This window comes from Cottoperca gobio, chromosome 24 (assembly GCF_900634415.1).
Source record: "Cottoperca gobio chromosome 24, fCotGob3.1, whole genome shotgun sequence".
Classification (NCBI taxonomy): Eukaryota; Metazoa; Chordata; class Actinopteri; order Perciformes; family Bovichtidae; genus Cottoperca; species Cottoperca gobio.
The window spans coordinates 1781819-1794777 of record NC_041378.1 but is presented as its reverse complement, the minus strand read 5'-3'; the positions used below and the strand labels follow the sequence as shown (position 1 = coordinate 1794777).

The following is a 12959-nucleotide window of genomic DNA, read 5'->3' as shown; positions in this document are numbered from 1 at the left end:
TGTTAAACTGATGAGCATTATATGGACATAGTCACGCTTTAATTAAGTTTTGTGTAACTTTGTGGGTTTTGTCTCAGATATAATTACTGATCCTACGCAGAATTGTTAGCCCACATTTTTAGAACAATGCAGGAAACTGCTAACCCTGGGATAAGATCTCATTTTAAAGCCTTTATCACGTGACTTTGTCTTGTGATTATGTTAAATAATGTTTGTACTTGATTTTGACTGTTTACATCAACAGTGGGTCAGATGAGTGTGCAATTTCAAAGGGTTTGTTTGTAATCACCAACTGCTCTGTTCAGCTTTTTAGCATCTTTCAGCTTATTGTTTTGGTTTCCATAAAATACCTCCATTAAACCCATTGTGCAACACCTTTCCAGCACCAAAGAGCCCACGGAGGAAATGAGGTGGAGCAAGACGGATATATCCCTTAATAGGTTGTGTTTACAGCTTATGTTGCTCAGAAAAGTAAATTATGTGGATTTAATCAAACTAGAACTACCAACTAATTTATACAGAATAATATATCTAAAGATGTTTCTGTTCAATACCTGTGTTAAATAAGCATTTCAATGTACAATATTTGCATACTTGTCTCGAGATTTCCTTTCACAAACTACAAACGTATGTATTACATGTCAGCCCCCCTATTTGATGATACTAATAATAATATGATTTTATTTGAATTACAGATGTATTACAGAGTAAAGTCTTCACTGCAATCGGGTAAAACGGATTACAAGGATAAAAGCTAGTCAAGCCCTTAGACATTCCGTCTTTCTACCCATTTTAAGTGAACATAGCGACACAAAATGTAAACTCTGCAATTATTATTGGGTTTTAGTCGTGTAATGTTGCATTTACATGTCAGTTTGTTTCACTGTTTTGCCTTCATTTCGTTGGGCAATATTGACATTTCTGGTTTGATGGACGCGTTTCCGGCCCAGCATACTTCGTACCAGCGACGTGTAAATAGGGGTGGTCATTAACAGTTGCGAGGGGAAGGCCTTACTCAATCTATGTATTTTTTCTTTTGTCGTACCCTCACAAGTATTTCACTTCGCCATAATTGTGGTTTATCTATATGTGGACTCCTGACTGTTTTTCTAAGCTTTTTAATGTCGAGTGAAACACCGGGACGCCCCCCTCTTTTCGTTTGTCGGTCGTAACGCCCGAACATCCAGCTGATTGCTTTGAGTGCCGTTCAATTATTCCAGTTCAAACTGAGCCGTTTTGTTTGACTTAACGGATGGTTTTTGTGGCCGAAAGGGGCCGAGTTCGCCACCTTTTCTCACCGACTTGAGGACTTTAAAAGAAAGAGGACATTTATCTTTTTGTCTTGAGTGTTGGATCGTTTTTCTCGCGGAACGACCAGGCCCCGGACTCATCCCCAGCCTCGCGTTTCCATATCGGTTTTTGTTGGAAGTCATGGGAGACACAAGTGAACGAAGCAAACCACCGAGTCTACCGCCCCGGTGTCCCTGTGGATTTTGGGGGTAAGAGTTAAACCCGATATAAACTAGATTAAACCCTCTTTCTTGAACTGAAAGGTAAATCCGGATGAAATATGCTCAACGGGTTCAACTAGTCCAAACCCATTGTTGTTGTTCTGTTGTGCAGGCCGAGGGTGGGGGGTTGGGAAGTTGGCTAATAAATAAGCCTCCTAGCTTAAAAACTAGCTAAATGTCCACTGTTTTCTAAGTTCATAAGCCTACTTTCTTCATTTTAAACTCCGAATATTGTTTTTAATCGTGGTACATCGTGTTTTAAAGGACATTTGTACACCAGGAGATGACGTACCCGAGATAGAACATGATTTATTGCCAGCAGGTTCCTTTTAAACCTGCCCTGTTTTCTTGAACCCCATCGAAGAAAATCAGCATTTAAACTATAAACACGTTACTTTGGTTAAATCCTTAAACCGAGTCGTGCTTACAAACCAGTTTTTGAGTTATTTTACACCCTTTTTTCATTCGGTCTTGTCAAGTAGTGGATGTGTGTTGCATACCGGATGTGATTCACTGATGTGTCTCCTGTGTTACCCCATAGGAACAATTGTCTGTCTAACCTTTTATTTTATTTAACAACGACACTCAAACATGACTCAAGCTTCTCCCTTTTAAGGGTGTGTGTTGTTCCAAAGCAGCTGAAATAATCATAGTAAGATAAGAACACTGTCATTGCATTACTAACCACCATAGACACACTAAACACCTGTGATACTCCCATTCCACTAATATCAGTGATTTTATGGTGGCAACCTACTCCTATTGTGTCAAATCCAATCAGTAAGACAAAAGCCCCCTGTTTTGAGGTATTATCTTTCCATAACGTTGTCATATGACTTGCCAGTTGGTTACAGACTCCCTCCCTCAACCCCCATCCCCCAATTGCCTTCATTTTGTGGTGCCCAGTAAGCAAACTGGAACCAGTAACCCACCTGTCAATGTCAGGTGACAGGTGACACAAATGGCAGCATTGTCTGTGTTTTACAGCCCTCCTCGCCTCAGCTCAGAATAACACCTGGCCTGAGGCTGCTGGCTGTCCTGTCCCACACAGCCTCTTAACACATGTCACTGAAACTCAAGGCCTCTTACAGCGCGACTTAAATAAGGTTACGATTAGCATTTTGAAGGTTTAGATGGATTGTGACCCCTGACCCTGGCAGTGTTGTAGACACGCGTCTCTCAACACAAGTAGTGTACTGGTTTAAGCAGGATTATGGTTAATTTAAGGTACGGTTTGACTGATATAGATTGCCAATACTTATTCTTGGTGTTCAGTTTTAAATTGAATTTGCTACGTGACAGTAATTCAGTGTTTCCACAAATATTTAAATCCTTGTCAGTTCCCAAAAACTTCAAATTATATTAAGATGTGAGCAAAGTGTACTCCAATCAAAGACTCTACCTGGTGATTTTAAGTGACCAGTACTTCCTCTTTGGGTGAAACCACCTGATTGGAACGGTAACCGGAGTAAAGCATTATTAGAAACTAAAACTCTTTTAAGGTAATTTGTTACGGTGGACCGATATTTGAAACCGACACTGGCTGATAGCAATATATCAGTCTATATTTTTGCGCTGTATTGGCACTTCTATAGGTTGACATACATGCCAGTACGGATATTCAATCAAATTGGCTAATATCGAACAATATATCTGAGCGAATGGGGAAAAATATTGAAAATACTTGCTGCCTCAGTTCAATCCTAATCCATGGTTCAAGGTTAAAGGCTAGTTTTCAGTGTTATCTATTTGTTCTCTCCCAATCTGCACGCTGCTATCTGATGGACCAGTTGTGTTTCAAGCACCTCAACAACATATTTGACTTTATCTGCTTAAACAAATATTCCCAACTAGTCTCCTAGCTGCAGTATTAGTGTTAGAGGATTTGGGGCACTCTGACTGGAGTTTTTAATTCTCACCTGCCTTCTGTAAAGTACATATATTTTCTATTATATATATTATATATTATACTGAGTAGTCTACCTTTATTTTGTGACTTTTATTTTGTATAATATTTATATATATATAATTTATTTATATAATTTATTTATATATATATATATATATATATATATATATATATATATATATATATATATAAATATTATACCAAATAAAGGTAGATTACTCAGTATAATAGAATAATAATAGAAAATATATATAATGTATGTATGTGTATATATATGTGTGTGTGTGTGTGTGTATATATATATATATATATATATATATATATATATATATATATATATATATATATAAAAATAAATAAATATTATACAAAATAAAGGTACTCAGTATAATAGAATAATAATAGAAAATATATGTACTTTACAGAAGGTAGGTGAGAATTAAAAATGTGCCCCAAAACCTCTAACATTAATAAATATATATATATATATATATATATATATATATATATATATATATATATATATATATATATATATATATATATATATATGCACACACACAGATGTGGATTCTGTCATTGAGTCACATTTGACAACATGAAGAGATGCTTCGAAGCAGCAAATTCAAAATCAATGGAAAGGCACAGACTGAGGCATAAAGAGTCCACTTTAAATCTATTCAGATCAAAGATTATCCCAAATTGTATGAGGCCATGAATGTAGAGCGACGGGAGCAGAAGGGTCTGCAGAAAGAAACAAAACAATAAGTTAGAAATAAATCATTCTGAGCTGTCGCACACGTACAGTTGGTTGTTGTCACAGCAAACATCCATCGGGGAACTCATCCATCCAGAAGAACAGTCCAGCAGTCAAAGCCGCCTTAAGTTCCCTTTACATCGTATGTGAATGCAGCTTGTTCGTGGGATGGAGCGTTAGCTTTGCTCGAGAGGCAACACAGACACACAGTCTCTGTGCGCTGCTCCTCCGCTATACTACTCATGCCAACTGATTTACTTCCCTGTGTTCTTTTGTTCAGTTCCATTATGCAATATACATTTTATACTGCAAAATAATAGTTAGAAAGCTGCTTTAACATACCATTAATCCGTACCTTTCACGTCATTTGTCCAGGGACGAGACACCTTTGGTGTCTAGCTAAACACCTTTTTGTAAATGCCTACTTAATTATTAGCATGCCAACTCAATAAGGAGATGGGTAGAAGTGTGCATCTTCTGTAGAGATTTTAAATAGTAACTACACGTCATGTCAGTGTAGGTAGAGATAAATGGGTAATACCAAGTGTAACACATTTTGATTTCACCTGCTTGTAGTCTACATGTACCATTAAGTAGCTGTAACGTTGTAGCGCCTTTATTTGTACATTTTTCCCAAAGAGCCGATATGATCAGTTTGATTAGCTGTAGATGGCATTTATAAACTTAAAGGCATACAGAGCTTCACAAAGTCATCATCCTTCATGCTTTTTATTGGTCAGGAATTACACCACGGTTCCAGTTTATTAGGTACACCTGTACAGTCTAGTAAGTCCAACAGTCCAGGAATAAATGCTATCTTTCTGAAGTCTTTGTTTTTTAGTTTTTGTCATCATTGTATCAGATAGTTTGTTGATTCAGACCTCTGGCCATTCTTCAGTCTGTGCTTAGCAGTGGGTGGACACAATGGTAGGAGCACCTTTTCTTAAAGTCTGTATCTCCAGTATGATTATGACAGATTGGATTCACCAACAAAGTCCAATCAATTGTTATTTTGCCCAAGGCCCGTCTTTCTACCACATGTCATAGGAATCCATTCATAGATGATGAGATCTCTTGCTGACGGTTGATTGCAGCAGGTGCACGTACCGTACTTCCTTAGTGAAGGCAAACGCAGTCTGTGCAGGTTTGTCCTGCTACATTAGTCGATCCTGTAGGAACAATGATCTGAATACCCCACGGAGTTCCAGCCTCTGTACCATTGACAGGACTCACAGCTGACAGAAATGTCTGTATTGTGGTGGTATGAACATTAAAGAGAGCTCCAGAAGGGGAGGGAAAGACATGACATACAAGTAGGAAAAAGCTACAACCACCAAGAAAAGCAGGAGACAGACATTTTATTAAACCCTAAATGTTTAAATATTAAAATCACAGTTTAAAGACTGAAACACCTGAGGTTCGCTAGTTTATATGAAATTGCCCATTGTCCTGATGGTCTTAAAGAGCATTGTTGAACCTTTTTAAAGGAATACTTCACCCCCAAAATGATCGCTTTGTTTTTCCTGCGTGCCTCCACAATGAATGAAGAACCCAAGAAACGGAAAAAGCAAAGATGAATTTAGTTTAACAGCAAAACCGTATGAAAGACTGTTTATCCCGAAGTGTTTTTACTTGTACGGTTTTAGTGAAAATGCACATGTTTGTGCAGTAGTGAGCGTCTGTCTGGATACACGAGACGTGGACCATGCGGCACAAGCTGTGCGAGAGTTTTGATATAGTTTTGCTGAACAACACGGCCACATTTTACTTCAATTCATCAAGAATCTTCTCAGTTTTCGGATTCTCCGTTCACCGTGCGAGGAAAACAATGTTTTCATTAAGAATTCAAGACAACATGGCAGTGAGTAATTTGATACACAAATGGTCATTTTGTGGGTGAAGTATTCCTTTATGATCACAGGACGTATTACTTTACTGGTGGTCTTATTAAAGTGTGTAATACAATGCTTTCCCTGTGTCCGTGTGGTTCTCTGCCACAGTAAAAATAATGGCAAAAAAGTTTAAAAAAATACTCTTGTTTTTGTTGAAGATTCTCTAAGTAGGCTGGCTTACTGTGCAGCCATGACTGAAACAGGTGACTGACAGAGGCTTTTGCAGGACCTAACTCTGTAAGTGAAACCTGCATTCATTACACATCCACCCCGCCGTCCTCTGGGCAGCCAATAGCATTTCGAGCGCAGCGTAGCCAAACCGCAAAGGTACGGTGGCCACTTAAGGACATGCCATACTCGACTTGTTAGGCTCCGCTCTTTGTCGTCACACTTGACTCAACTTTCATCAGACCGAGCGGCACTTTGTGTCATCTTTACCTTCGTCACCCTCAGCTCCACTATGTCGGCTTCAGCTGTACTTTGAGCTTAATGCTAGCATGCTATGGAGCCGCTTCCAGACTCATTGATTGGGTTTAGGCTTATTTCAGATGTACGCATTGTTTGCATATTCAAAGGTGTGTTGTGTATGTGGGCGGTAAATCAGCATAAGGGCAGCGTACCTAGTTTTGATTTGAGCTAAACCCAATATCAGTGACTGTATAGCTAAAGCGTTCCTTGTTTGACAGCGGAAAGATCCAGTGATCTACGAAAGTATGTAACGGGACATGGCCTTGATTTGCCCGTCGGAAATGTGTGCGGAAACAGTCAGTGTATCGACAGAAGATTAATCCATAACGACAGTGAAATAATGAACTTTATTACAACCTTATGCTGCTTCTGTAAGTGTCCATAGCAGTCCTCTGTGATTTCCTGTCACCCCGCCGTCAATTTATTGACTCGATTGCAAGAAGGAGAAAGAAAATCAAAGGTTGCTGAGATGAAACATGAGGAGTGAATATGAAAGATGTTATGGTTGACGCTGAGGATGTGATATAATGGTCATTTGAGGTGTTGGAAAAAAGGGGGTAAGGTCCTACTGGTGTTTGTTACGGAGCCAGTACCGTATTTCAGAGCTGCACTTGTCTTCCACACACTCATGTTTAGCCACACTGCTTACTATTGGTTCAGGGTTTGGTCGATGGGGGAAACAAAAGTCTTAACTTAATGTTTTTGCCAGAAAATGTATCATAATCATGTGCTTTAATTTGTGTACGGTGTTTCATTCTTTTGTCTTTCATGCCATGGTGTTGTCTTTTACTTCTTAGGTTTGTCTCATAAAGGACTTTATGGTGTAGTAAGTAGAGGCAGAGCTTGGATGTCTGAGGAGGTCAATGACATTAATTTTCTCTCCCGTCTCCTCAGGTCCAGTGAAACCATGAACCTTTGCTCCAAATGTTTTTCCGGTAAGTTTCCGGTACCTCTCGATACACAGTATTTCTTAAATGACAAGGAAATACTGTGATTGGAAAGTTGCTGTGTCGTTCACTGGCAGATGACCAACTGCCATTTGGTTTTTCAAAATGACATTACACATGCATAAAAGGTACAGCAGTATTTGAGGCCTGTATGCAAAACAAAAAGCAGTTGGCTACTCGGAGGTCACATCAACATGCTTGCATCACTGGCCTGGAGGGGTTCCCCTGTGAAGTGTGTCATTCTTGCTCGGCTGCTGATGCAAAGGATTTATGCATGCTTATGAGAATAGTATCTTGAAACCGGAAGATGACATTGAATTTCATGTCTCCCATTGCTGACGTTGTCTTCCTGTCGGGTTACTTGTCACATATAAAGGGGGGGGGGAGTTTTTCTGGTTTTTCTGTTGAGTTGCTTCTTTGCATGCAGAGCTGTTACAGCAGAAGCTTGAGGCTAGGTGTGCCAACTGATTTCTGTTAGGAATGCTAACTATGCTAAGCAGTCCTTCTATGAAAATGGAAGATAGACCCGCTCCACAATGAGGCCTCCCCCCACCTGGAGGAGAAGTTAAAAGGCTTAAAGTTTAATCTTATAAGTAATCTTATTCTGTGTAGAATGCAGTTGTGTTTGAAGGGCAGAAGAAAAATGGCCAATTAAAGATTGAAAATGTCAAGTTATGCGTTATAAGTTTTCTCAATGACCCCTCCAGTCTGGTTCGGGAGGATGAGCTGAGGGTGCACTGCAGCCCTGTCGGTGGCTATGGTAACCAGAGAGTACGGCAGACAGCGAGGACCTAAGGGCCCGGCTTTGAGTCGAGCATCACAGACGGCAGCAGCGCTCAGAATAGACTCGATACACATGAGTAATGGAGGCCGAGCAGAAGTGGGTTAGTCCACATGTGGAGAAGAAACTTAAAATGTATGCTGACCTCCTTCACCCTCCCTGGAGGGAAAAGAGTAGACCATATCCCCACGGATCCATTTCGTCTGACATTATCATCATATAGAGAGATTGCAAGTGCAGCTCCACGGTGAACAGTTGGCGAAGTTAACATCCAGTCACGTTGTTCTGCAGCTGAGAGCAGGGACTGTTTTCTAAACTTCTAGTGTGTGTGTGTGTGTGTGTGTGTGTGTGTGTGTGTGTGTGTGTGTGTGTGTGTGTGTGTGTGTGTGTGTGTGTGTGTGTGTGTGTGTGTGTGTGTGTGTGTGTGTGTGTGTGTGTGTGTGTGTGTGTGTGTGTGTGTATATTTCTGTACTACACACCATAAACAATCCACATTGACTGAGTTTCTGTGTCCTCTCTCTTCTCTTCCTCCCTCTCTGTCTGTATCATCTCTTTCTCCGTCCTATTTTTACATTTCCCTCTGCTTGCTTGCTTGCTTGCTTGCTGTCCTTGACTACAGACATCCAGAAGAAGCAGCCAGGGGAGGACTGCACCTCCAAGCCCATCCAAAGCACCGGGAGTAGCCAATTGCCGGTTTTCATTAGCGAGACGAGCAGTAGCAGTAGCCAATCCCTATTGTCGTCGCCGCCCTCTAGCTCCGAGCAGCCGTCAACCGAAGAGCCCTCACCCACGTTTCCCAGCACTAGAGAAGGTAATATGGGACAACCAATGTTTTACTTTTCATGAATGAAACCCTTTGCAACACACCCTTTTATGAAGGCCCTAAAACAAAAAGTTCAGGCCGTTAATTCTACGATAAAGAATTGATGAAATGCAGCGCTTACTATCCACGGCAAGCTGTTGACGAAGAACGGACGTCCTGTTCTTTGTGAGCGTGAGAGCAGAGACGGAAGACTAAACGGGAGATACAGTTGTAACTGTGTTCAGTCACAGGCTGCTGGGGCGCGTCAACAAGGAAGCATCATTTCATGTGAAGTCAGGAAATCATTTCATCCAACAATAGCCGAGCGTACAGACATCAGCAGTGTTTCTTTATAGGCGTCAGTGGCGTGATGTCTTAGAGGTCGCACCAGCTTTATCTGTCTTCAGTGGTACAATCACAGTCTGTGACGCCCCCCCCAGTACAAAGTGACACCGGGACAGCTGGACCGTACATGCGTGTACGGCTCATTTGGAAATGTAATTTGCTCATTTCCACTATAAATGAACATGTTTTTTAAATACTAATGAGACAAAAGGAAAACTGCTTCTTTGTCATATTAATCATTTAGTTTATAATATAACTGGATGCTTCCTCTCGGACCGCTTCAGCCGCTCGTTCTACTTTCGGAAATAATATGAATTATTCTGAAAATAATTTATTATGCTGCAAATACTCTTTTCTGTGACGTTCATGTACAATTCATTCCCCCAGGTAGAGTGCACTCTAGTTCATCTTGAGATAACGTGCATTTAGTAGAATCTCAGTTAATGCAAGCCCAATATTTAATAAGGCTTTCTAAAAGATTACGCTGCTTTAGAAAGTAGTGGGATTGTCTATTATGCATCTAATAATGATTTCCATCCAACCTCTGCTGTGGTGGAGCACAATAATGTGTTTACCTTCGGCTTCTTTGTTTCTAGGAACCCTTAAATATTACTCATTAAGAATATTCCTGATATATCTTCACTAACAAATGGAACTAATGTTGTGCTCTTCATCTGCTCTTCATCACCTCATCTGCAGGCATGTCGTCCACAGACACAGCCCAGGGCACACTCTGCACACCCACAAAGCGTCCACGGGAATCAGGTACAGTGGGCGTCTTCTCGGCAGCTCTGCGTGACCCCGCTTCGCTTTTGAGCGCCGACTCTTAACCCCCGCCGTTTGTTTTCAGCGTCGGGCTCGGAGAGTGAGGCGACGCCGGAGAAGCGGCCCCGGACAGACGAGAAGGAGGAGAGCGGCGAGGAGGCCCGCGGGACGCCCAAGCAGAAGAACCGTCGGCGCTGCTATCGCTGCCAAACCAAACTAGAGCTGGTGCAGCAGGAACTTGGCTCCTGTCGCTGCGGTCAGTAGCAAAACATCAGCGGGGGCGTTGTGTCGTCGCTAACTCCCTCCTTCAACAGACTCGATAGGTTCTGTTCTTACTCTGATCGTTAGCGGTGTCCTCTTAAAGGGACAGTCCACAACACAAATGTAACTCGAGATTTAAACTGATCAGATTATTAATGTTTTATAATGCTGTTTGTTTACAACGGCACATTTCTTAATCTTTAGTTAAGTACTTTAAATAATGCAAAATAAGCTGTCACGTGCAGATGTGTGCTTTGTTCTATTTACTATTATTACATTATATGTATCTGTCTCAAACCAAACTGTAGAATTCTCACATGGAATTACATCTGATATATAATCATCAGAAAGTAGTAGACTTCATATATTACATATATTTGATCTTCTTTAACTCCTTTACTCCGTAGGATCTACAGGTTGTTGTGAATGACCTCCTATTGTTGTTACTCTATCTTGGCATGTTAGTCCCGTACGAAGTAGGAAGCGGAACATGTATTGGGGTCACTTCCTCCCTCACTCTGCTCTCTCCCTCCCAGGCTATGTATTCTGCATGCTTCACCGTCTACCCGAGCAGCACGACTGTCTGTTCGACCATCTGGGCCGCGGGCGCGAGGAGGCCGTCCTCAAGATGGTGAAGCTGGACCGCAAGGTGGGGCGCTCGTGCCAACGCATCGGGGAGGAGTGCTCCTGATTGGCCACGCCGTGACCAGCCATCCCGTGAGAAACGAGGCACTTACAAAGAGGAGGAGGAGGAGGAGGAGGAAGGAGAGCGAGGAGGAATGACAAATGGGGTGATGGGTGGGAGGGGGAGGGAGGGAGGGAGGGAAGAAAAAGAAGAAGAAGAGGAAGAGGAGGAGGAAGAGGAGGAGGGAGCCCGGTTGTAACATCCTGCATCTTACCCGGCAATTCTGGATCTGAGCTCTACGCCGCCCTGTTGATTTCCTGCGTGGAGCGTCTGTTTGGACTCGGCTCCGGACCAGCGGGGGGGGGGGGGGGGGGGCCTGGGCCTGGTGGCTGTTCTGCGGAGCCACGTTCAGTGTCGCATGTTCACACACAGCCTTAACCCAACCCCCAGACTTCAGAGGAAGGACGCGGCAGAAACGTATCCAGTTAGTCGTACATTATGCACACCTCGCCACGGTTTCCTCCTCTTTGCTCACGCTACAGGAAGTTATGGAAGGTGAACTGTTTGGATTCTCATTCGACAAAGTTGTTGTTTTGTTCTTGGTCGGGGGTCCAGCTCTATCCCACGACCACTCCTCAGGTCGTCATAAAGGGGTTGGAGTATCAAACCTGTAACCCCGCCTCCCTCCTCTTCTTCTTCTTTCATCCAATGTTCGGGTCCGTGTGCAGCATCGCTGACCGCGTTTCGCTCGTGCATGGAACCAGCAACCGTGTGTGTGTGAGTGGTGATGCAGTCCAAGGATGCTGTCATGGTTTCATTCCCCCCCCCCCCATCCCCCCGTGTGGCCGTCATGGTGATCAGCTCTGTTTTTACCGCTTAACCACGGAGTCGTGGAGGACAATACAGCCGATCCCTGCCTCTGCTCACATGGATTGTTGACGAAAAGAAAATGGAATCTAAAAGAAGAAGAAGATAAAAACCACACTGATGGACAAGAGTCACTCGGATGAATCCTCTGTAGCAGATCCTCTTCTCCCTCTTCCCCCTTTTCAATTTACTGAGTAGTACTGTTGTTTTACATGAAGGGGACTCGGCTGAATCTTTTGTATTCAAATGAAGAAATCTTCGCCAAGACGCCATGTGTTCACCGAGTGTCTCTGTGGTGCGCTAAATTGAATGCATGAATTGCGTACTACCCCTTAAATTGTTCTATAATTTATTTCTTGTTTTGTGGGTGAGATTAGGTTTCATTTAGTTTTCAGATCGGGGGGGAATGATTCTTGAAATGTTATAATTTCCTTGTCTTTACATTGATTGCTGCTCAGGGGCGTCATTTCTGCTCGTGAGCTGTCACTGAACGGAACAGACGCGAGTTTTGTCCCACAGTTTAAATCAGTGATGTCATATTGATGCACAGCACAACTGAACATTTGTTTTTAAAGCTGAGAAACCAACCACACGCTGGTTAACTTGACTTAACAAGAGTTTGGACTCTTTAACTCTCCAACATCAGCGACGTAATCAACCGTGATCGGTTCTTTCCCTTTAGTTTTGCTGTTAATAATAAGTTGTTGAGCGTGAACTTGACCCACAGCGGTCCATCGTATCTTTTCCTTCTGTTGGACGCTGTCGAGATCGAACCTCTATTGACATCACAGATTCAAACTGTTCTCCGGTAACGACGCCTCGGCCGCTTTTGGCTGCAGAAATAACGTAAATTCTTGAATTGAGTGTTATTCCCTTTTGCTCATGTGTTCTTTTTGTCATCGTTTGCTCTTAATCAGCCTACACGGTGTGAGTGCGTGGACTTTGTGCTGTGCATATGGTTCAGTTACTCTCTTCTACCAAAATCAACTTTTCTTTATTTGACGTTGCAGAAAAATACTTTTCATTTTT

At 42.2% G+C, this 12959-nt stretch overlaps 1 protein-coding gene across 1 annotated transcript; it reads left to right on the top strand.

The window, feature by feature from the left end:
* The first annotated feature begins 976 nt into the window (after nt 1-976).
* zfand3 (zinc finger, AN1-type domain 3) lies at nt 977-11210 on the top strand. The gene is made up of 6 exons (XM_029462610.1): nt 977-1499; nt 7432-7472; nt 8885-9076; nt 10112-10177; nt 10263-10433; nt 10975-11210. The coding sequence occupies exons 1-6, from the start codon at nt 1432-1434 to the stop codon at nt 11127-11129; spliced, it is 693 nt and encodes a 230-aa protein (XP_029318470.1). The 5' UTR covers nt 977-1431; the 3' UTR covers nt 11130-11210.
* The last annotated feature ends 1749 nt before the right edge of the window (nt 11211-12959 follow it).